We start from the raw sequence: 9000 nt of genomic DNA on the forward strand, positions 1-9000 counted from the left end.
ATGTACTGGAAGTATTGGATAGGTGTGTAAGCAATATTACAAAAGTGACTTGAAGGTAGGGACTCAGGATTGATTTAGGATTGGGCTCGAGTCTTCCAGTCGGAGTGTGTCCAATCAGTGGGGCTGTGGGAGAGGTGGGTGGAGCTGAGCACTGGTGTGTAGTGATGGAGATGTCTAGTCATTGAGCTCTGGTGTGTAGTGATGGTGGTGTCTAGTCATTGAGCTCTGGTGTGTAGTGATGGTGGTGTCTAGTCATTGAGCTCTGGTGTGTAGTGATGGTGGTGTCTAGTCATTGAGCTCTGGTGTGTAGTGATGGTGGTGTCTAGTTGTGTAGTGATGGTGATGTCTAGTCATTGAGCTCTGGTGTGTAGTGATGGTGGTGTCTAGTCATTGAGCTCTGGTGTGTAGTGATGGTGGTGTCTAGTCATTGAGCTCTGGTGTGTAGTGATGGTGGTGTCTAGTCATTGAGCTCTGGTGTGTAGTGATGGTGGTGTCTAGTCATTGAGCTCTGGTTTGTAGTGATGGTGGTGTCTAGTCATTGAGCTCTGGTGTGTAGTGATGGTGGTGTCTAGTCATTGAGCTCTGGTGTGTAGTGATGGAGATGTCTAGTCATTGAGCTCTGGTGTGTAGTGATGGAGATGTCTAGTCATTGAGCTCTGGTGTGTAGTGATGGTGGTGTCTAGTCATTGAGCTCTGGTGTGTACTGATGGTGATGTCTAGTCATTGAGCTCTGGTGTGTAGTGATGGCGGTGTCTAGTCATTGAGCTCTGGTGTGTAGTGATGGTGGTGTCTAGTCATTGAGCTCTGGTGTGTAGTGATGGCGATGTCTAGTCATTGAGCTCTGGTGTGTAGTTATGGTGGTGTCTAGTCATTGAGCTCTGGTGTGTAGTGATGGAGATGTCTAGTCATTGAGCTCTGGTGTGTAGTGATGGTGGTGTCTAGTCATTGAGCTCTGGTGTGTAGTGATGGTGGTGTCTAGTCATTGAGCTCTGGTGTGTAGTGATGGTGATGTCTAGTCATTGAGCTCTGGTGTGTAGTGATGGTGGTGTCTAGTCATTGAGCTCTGGTGTGTAGTTATGGTGGTGTCTAGTCATTGAGCTCTGGTGTGTAGTGATGGTGATGTCTAGTCATTGAGCTCTGGTGTGTGGTGATGGTGGTGTCTAGTCATTGAGCTCTGGTGTGTAGTGATGGTGGTGTCTAGTCATTGAGCTCTGGTGTGTAGTGATGGTGATGTCTAGTCATTGAGCTCTGGTGTGTAGTGATGGTGGTGTCTAGTCATTGAGCTCTGGTGTGTAGTGATGGTGGTGTCTAGTCATTGAGCTCTGGTGTGTAGTGATGGCGATGTCTAGTCATTGAGCTCTGGTGTGTAGTGATGGTGGTGTCTAGTCATTGAGCTCTGGTGTGTAGTGATGGTGATGTCTAGTCATTGAGCTCTGGTGTGTAGTGATGGAGATGTCTAGTCATTGAGCTCTGGTGTGTAGTGATGGTGGTGTCTAGTCATTGAGCTCTGGTGTGTAGTGATGGTGGTGTCTAGTCATTGAGCTCTGGTGTGTAGTGATGGTGGTGTCTAGTCATTGAGCTCTGGTGTGTAGTGATGGTGGTGTCTAGTCATTGAGCTCTGGTGTGTAGTGATGGTGATGTCTAGTCATTGAGCTCTGGTGTGTAGTGATGGTGGTGTCTAGTCATTGAGCTCTGGTGTGTAGTGATGGTGGTGTCTAGTCATTGAGCTCTGGTGTGTAGTGATGGTGGTGTCTAGTCATTGAGCTCTGGTGTGTAGTGATGGTGGTGTCTAGTCATTGAGCTCTGGTGTGTAGTGATGGTGGTGTCTAGTCATTGAGCTCTGGTGTGTAGTGATGGTGGTGTCTAGTCATTGAGCTCTGGTGTGTAGTGATGGTGGTGTCTAGTCATTGAGCTCTGGTGTGTAGTGATGGCGATGTCTAGTCATTGAGCTCTGGTGTGTAGTGATGGTGGTGTCTAGTCATTGAGTTCTGGTGTGTAGTCCCGTGTAGCTCAGTTGGTAGAGCATGGCACTTGCAATTCCAGGGTTGTGGGTTTTGATTCCGACCGGGGACCAGTATGGAAATGTGTGCACTCAACTCTCTGGATGAGAGCATCTGCTAAATGACTCAAATGTAAAACAGTCATGGTGATATAATAGTGAGGTCATTAGTGGGGTCAGGAGTCAAGCCCAAACACACGTCTGTAGAAACTAAAGGTGTTCATTGAGGAGGGTCGTTGTTGCAGAAGCCTCTCCTAGAAATAAACTACGACCGGACCATGTCACATAGCCATTGTAGACGACTGGGAAGCACACTGTAGTCTGCTTACAGCAGCCATCTTTAGAGGGGACCAGGGGATCTGTAGTTCTCTGTGTGCCGTGTTGGGCATGTGTCCTTTCCTTGTCCTTGCCTTGGCGTGTTGTCTAACTACCCCCCCACCCCCAATCCCCCCTCCCCAGGTCTGTCTCCTCCCTCCTACTCCTTCCCACCCATCCCTTCCATCATGCCGGCTGAGGCTGCCGGCCTCTTCCCTCCCATTGGGCAGGTGCTGCTGAGTCCACGCCCCCTAGGACCTGGACACGCCTACTACCCAGCTAGCACTCAGCTCTACATGAACTACACTGCATACTATCCCAGGTAAGGACTATTACGGGTTGTGGGGAAGGACATACACGAGGGTAGTTAATGATGTCAGTGCCCCAGATAAGAACTGTTAGCCCCATTAACCATCCAGTCATATACTGTAAGTGGCTTGGGGGCTGGGAGGGAGGGGACATACACAAGGGTAGTTAATGACTGAACAGTAGTGTGGTATCAGAAGGAAGAGCAAACAGCACTAAGACCACAATGACCTTTCTCTGTGATAACATGAAACTACAAGTGAAAACACATGAAGTGTTACAAAAAACACATTTTCACATGATTTTCCACATGTGAAATCGTGTGGTTTTTCCTTAACGGATATTTACTGTATGACTCTAAGCACACACACCTCATTTCAGGATGTATAATGCTGTGTTTGTTATGGCCTCTCCAACTCACTCCTTATATCTCCCCCCCTCTCTCTCCTCCCTTCTCCCTCTCTTCTCACTCTCTCTCCTCTCTTCTCACTCTCTCCTCTCTTGTCACTCTCTTCTCCCTCTCTCTCTCCTCTCTCCTCTCTTCACCCTCTCTCTCTCCTCTCTTCACCCTCTCTCTCTCCTCCCTTCTCCCTTTCTTCTCACTCTCTCTCCTCTCTTCTCACTCTCTTCTCCCTCTCTCTCTCCTCTCTCCTCTCTTCACCCTCTCTCTCTCCTCTCTTCACCCTCTCTCTCTCCTCCCTTCTCCCTTTCTTCTCACTCTCTCTCCTCTCTTCTCACTCTCTTCTCCCTCTCTCTATCCTCTCTTCACCCTCTCTCTCTACTCTCTTCTCACTCTTCTCCCTCTCTCTCCTCTCTTCTCCCTCTCTCTCTCGTCTATTCGCACTCTTCTACCTCTCTCTCCTCTCTTCTTAACCCTCTCTCTCTCTCCTCACCCTCTCTATCCTCTCTTCTCCCCCTCTCTCTCCTCTTCTCACTCTCTCTCTCCTCTCGTCTCCCCTCCCTCTCTCCAGTCCCCCAGGTTCTCCCAACACTATAGGGTACTACCCCTCTCCCACCCCCCTGCCCTCCCCTGGGGGAGTGGTCCGTATGCATGGCCTCGCCTATAAAGAACTGCTCAACACCATTCAGGGATACCAGGTAAACAGTGTGTGTGTGTGTGTGTGTGTGTGTGTGTGTGTGTGTGTGTGTGTGTGTGTGTGTGTGTGTGTGTGTGTGTGTGTGTGTGTGTGTGTGTGTGTGTGTGTGTGTGTGTGTGTGTGTGTGTGTTTTTGTGTGTGTGTGTGTGTGTGTGTGTGTGTGTGTGTGTGTGTGTGTGTGTGTGTGTGTGTGTGTGTGTGTGTGTGTGTGTGTGTTTTTGTGTGTGTGTGTGTGTGTGTGTGTGTGTGTGTGTTTTTGTGTGTGTGTGTGTGTGTGTGTGTGTGTGTACTTGGATGTGTTTAACTATATTTGTGGGGAAGAGAAGTCCCCACATGAATAGTAAACAAACATGTTGTTAGTCACCACAAGGTGAAACGCTATTTCTAGGAGGTTTATGGTTAAGGTTGGAATTAGTGTTAGGGTTAGAATTAGGTTTAGGGGCTAGGGTTAGTTTTAGGGTTAGGGGTTAGGTTTTGGCGTTAAGGATAGGATAGGTTTAGGGGTTAGGAAAAATAGGATTGTGAATGAGACTGAATTGTGTGTCCCCACACGGTTAGATATACAAGACTGTGTGTACGTTCATGTGTGTTAGAGAAAGTGTGTGTGTGTGCAATGTGACCGGTATAGTATGTGTTGCCGTGTCCTCTCATGTCTCACGGTCGATCCAAAGCAAGTATTCAAATCTGCTAATGGAGGAGTGTACTATACTGTCAGGTATCCACTGTGTTTGCCTGGAGGCTATCAAACAAGTTAGTCAGGTCTACCCTCCCTGTTCTGTTCCCTCCCTGTTCTGGTCCCTCCCTGACAAACACCCACAGGCATTCTGTTGGGTGGATCTCCACTGCCTGCATGGACTTGATTTACAAGAGGCTGCTCCTCACTGATACACTAGGAAATAGCCAGTGAGTTCAGCCTGTGCTAATGAACACTAGTTTGGAAGTTGATGTGATACTATATACTGTAGATAAATCAGCAGTAATCATCTTGTAAAGGCTGACTCTTCTGAACACACAGCCCAGCCCAGTCTGTCTCTGTCTCAGTCCCCTGTGTCTCTGTCCCCCTCAACACTATAGTACGCTACTGAGGATGGCCTTGTGCACGCTCATGCTAACATGCACGATCACGATCCCTCCCGGACCCTGCTCACGCAGCCCAAAGAGTGGGTGTGTATTTAAGGGGTGTGTCCTAGGCAGGCGGAAGGTAAGGATTGGCTGACAGGGTCATGGGGCGTTTCTCCTTTCCTTCGTCTCCGGGACGACGTGGTTGTGGGTGTGGTTTGAGATTCCGGGTTACTCGGGGGTCACGGGGTAGAGTCTAGCTAGGGGAGATTGCAATGCCCCAAACCACACTGTAAAAAAAGATGATGGTTCCACCAGAGAATCAGGGATGATCGGGACACAGAGTAGATGTTCCTCCCTCAACCACTGGTCCAGGATCAGATGTCTTCTACCCTCTGATGGTTCACATTTGGATTGTGTGTGTGTGTGTGTGTGGGGGGGGGGGGGGGGGGGGTAGTAATCTGATCCTAGATCTGTGGTTAGGATGGGGTGTGTTGGATAATCTGATCCGAGATCTGTGGCAACCAGCTGCAATAGGATTGTGAATTTGTTAAACAACATATTTGTTGACAAAACTCACAATCCTATTCCAGCTGATTTCCTTCTTGTCATCTATATTTTTACAGTGCAGATCAGATTACCCCACAAATCCAAGGATCAGATTATCCCACACATCAAATCCTAACCTCAGATCTAGGATCAGATTACCCCACAAACCCAATCCTAACCTCTAGGATCAGAATACACCACACACCCAATCCTAACCTCAGATCTAGGATCAGATTACCCCACAAACCCAATCCTAACCTCTAGGATCAGAATACACCACACACCCAATCCTAACCTCAGATCTAGGATCAGATTACCCCACAAACCCAATCCTAACCTCTTGGATCAGAATACACCACACACCCAATCCTAACCTCAGATCTAGGATCAGATTTTTATTTAATTTAACTAGGTAAGTCAGTTAAGAACAAATTCTTATTTACAATGATGGCCAAGGAAAAGTGGGCTAACCGCCTTGTTCAGGGGCAGAATGACAGATTTTTACCTTGTCAGCTCGGGGATTCGACCTAGCAACCATTTTGGTTACTGGCCCAACGCTCTAATCACATTCTCTGGTGGAACCTAGAACCGTACCTGTTCTATATGGTCAATTTCTACCTGGTGCTGTCTGACTCAGCCCTTCCAAGGTGTGTTCCCGTTTCCTCCCTGGGCGCTGTAGTGTGCTAGATAGTGTTATCACTGCTGTACTAGTGTCAGGTGGGGAGGTGGTGGACTAGGTGATGGAATCCTCTGGTGCTGGGGCAAGGAAACCTTCAAACCACATAGACTCCTTTCCTTGTACTGACGTTTTCTCTCTTTTCACTTCCTCTCTTTATCTTCCTCGCCCTCTCTCCCTGCCTCTCTCCCTCTCTCTATCTTCCTCGCCCTCTCTCCCTGCCTCTCTCCATCTTCCTCGCCCTCTCTCCCTGCCTCTCTCCCTCTCTCTATCTTCCTCACCCTCTCTCCCTGCCTCTCTCCCTGCCTCTCTCCCTCTCTCTATCTTCCTCGCCCTCTCTCCCTGCCTCTCTCCCTCTCTATCTTCCTCGCCCTCTCTCCCTGCCTCTCTCCCTCTCTCTATCTTCCTCACCCTCTCTCCCTGCCTCTCTCCCTGCCTCTCTCCCTCTCTTTATCTTCCTCACCCTCTCTCCCTGCCTCTCTATCTCCCTCACCCTCTCTCCCTGCCTCTCTCTCTGCCTCTCTCCCTGCCTCTCTCCCTCTCTCTGTAGAGTCCTATGGAGGCATTGCCTGTACTGAGCAGTATGATTGGTCAGTCCAGCAGCGGTGATGCTCTGATGCCCTTCCCCCCTCTCCTGACCAAGCAGGGAGGGCACTACCTGGACCTAAACATGCTGTAGAAGGCTCAAAGATCCACACACTGGGCCACATTGGGGTTTCACCCAGATCTGGAGGGCCACAGTGAAAAGTGGTTATATTTCCTTTTTTTATATAAGACATGGCTCTCTATATTAAACTGTGCCGAAAGTTTGACCTGCCTGCACCACAATATCACACAACACACACTCCTGCACCACAATATCACACAACACACACTCCTGCACCACAATATCACACAACACACACTCCTGCACCACAATATCACACAACACACACTCCTGCACCACAATATCACACAACACACACGTGCGCATGTGTGTGGACGTGGGGGAATGTCCTGGCCTCCAGCTCTGATGTGTGTTCCCTGTCTTGAGTTTTGTGGTATATACAGTGTATATGCTTGAGAGCAGAAATGTATTTTATATCAGAGCTTTGCCTCAGCCAAACAGCAGCTCTGTCTTATATTGCACATAGTATTTTAAAAAAGCTTTCTAGAGAGACGTTCTTAGATGTTACAACCACTTCAGGAGACGTCTGTTAGAAGTAGAGCTGCGTTTAGTACTAATTATTCATCTGAACCTTTCTTCATGACTTGCATGCATTTGTGTATGTGTGTAAGTGCTTGTGAATGTGTGTGTGTGTGTATAAGTGTGTGGATGTGTGCGTAAGTGCGTGTGTGTGAGAGAGAGAGAGGAATGTGCATAGTGCACTACTCTCTCTAGATACTATATGTATATATTTTATTTTATACTGTCTGTCTAAAAACGTTATATTACATTGTATTTCTTTATACTTTCTATAATTTTACAATCCAATACTAGAACGTTGTATTAGGAAGTCTCCTGCATGAAGAAGTTAGTAGTGCTAGCTACACTCAGATGTTTACATGTTATGGAAAATATAAAGCACTGCTAACCAATCAGATTACTATACAGATTATACTGTATATCAACAGCATAGTGTCTGACATAAAAGTTACATGTCAAATGCTGAATCACTCCCACACCCCTCCCATCTAACCTGTTTATGTTTGCCTAGTTCCACTCCACCCTTGCCTTTTGTATGTGATGCCAAGCTGAGCCCAGAGCCAGGAGATTACTATTCCTGTTGCCAGTGGTGTAAAGTACTTAAGTAAAAATACTTTAAAATACTACTTAAGTAGTTTTTGGGGGTATCTGTACTTTACTTTACTATTTATATTTTTGACAACTTTTACTTTTACTCCACTACGTTCCTAAATAAAAGTATGTACTTTTTACTCCATACCTTTTCCCTGACACCCAAAAGTACAAGTTACATTTGGAATGCTCAGGCAGGACAGTAATATGGTCAATTCACACACCTATCAATATAAGGCGTTGTAATCCCTACTGCCTCTGATCTGGCAGACTCACGAAAATAAAATAATGCGTTTGTTAATGAATCTACTTTTTTACGACAGTTGAGTAGTTTTTCCACCACTGTACTTAAGGACATTTAAAACCAGATACTTTTAGACTTTTACTAAAGTCATTTTCTATTAAGGTATCTTTACTTTTACTCAAGTATGACAATTGAGTACTTTTTCCACCACTTCCTATTGCCTTACCCAGCTCGGTCCCAACTCACTGTGATGGAGATTTACCACTGTGCTCTCTGATTCCTTACTGTAATGTCACTGTGCCTCCATCTCAACAGTCTACTTCACTGACATAAAAGGACATATTGTTCTCAACTATCATGAGTTTTCAGATCAGTGCAGACTGAGGGGAGGCAAGGAGAGGACCGCGCTTCAGACTATTGAAACTCAACCAGTGTGTTTTACTCCCATGAAGGCCAGATTAGACAGTAGAGCTATAAATGGCCTATGATGATGTAATACATTGATGTCTGCTGTGACTGTGGGTCCCTGGCTGTCCAGGGAACTCTCCTGTGACCACACTGACACTAATAAATAGAACATGTGAAACAAGCCTGTCTGGGAAACTCATTGATTACAAATCAAACACACTGCGAATTCATTATTCATTACAATAATCAAGTGACCAAATTGGAGTGAAGAGCCTATGATGAGTGGGTCTGTGATTTGCTGCGTTCACACACCTCTCTCGTACTGCTAAGATGAGGCCGCTGTTGACAGAATGTGGCTGGAGGAGGAAGACAGAACTCCCTGCCACGGTGTACTGAGTCTCAGTACCTCACACACCTTTTCTCACACAATAACAGTACTATTGTCATCCTGAAACATAATTCTAGCAGTACAAAATGGAGGGAGATGAGGGTAGAGGAAGAGAGAAAACAAGAAGCACTAGGACCCCGAGGGCAGAACTAGCATTGTATAACACTACGACCCCACCCACA

At 46.9% G+C, this 9000-nt stretch overlaps 1 protein-coding gene across 5 annotated transcripts in view; it reads left to right on the forward strand.

The window, feature by feature from the left end:
• The window catches only part of esrp1 (epithelial splicing regulatory protein 1), a 20708-nt gene extending 12097 nt beyond the window's left edge, over positions 1-8611 (forward strand). For 2 of the 5 annotated variants that reach the window (XM_090189589.1, XM_090189600.1), the window contains exons 12-15: positions 2459-2636; positions 3592-3718; positions 4792-4918; positions 6552-8611. In XM_090189589.1, coding sequence (XP_090045715.1) covers positions 2459-2636; positions 3592-3718; positions 4792-4893 — 407 coding nt within the window. In that variant the 3' untranslated portion in view covers positions 4894-4918; positions 6552-8611. The remainder of the gene's footprint in view (positions 1-2458; positions 2637-3591; positions 3719-4791; positions 4919-6551) is intronic. The other 3 variants (XM_090189570.1, XM_090189580.1, XM_090189605.1) reach the window with 2 other exon arrangements.
• Positions 8612-9000: the final 389 nt, after the last annotated feature.

Source organism: Oncorhynchus mykiss, chromosome 2 (assembly GCF_057628025.1).
Source record: "Oncorhynchus mykiss isolate SJ-2025 chromosome 2, ASM5762802v1, whole genome shotgun sequence".
Classification (NCBI taxonomy): domain Eukaryota; kingdom Metazoa; phylum Chordata; class Actinopteri; order Salmoniformes; family Salmonidae; genus Oncorhynchus; species Oncorhynchus mykiss.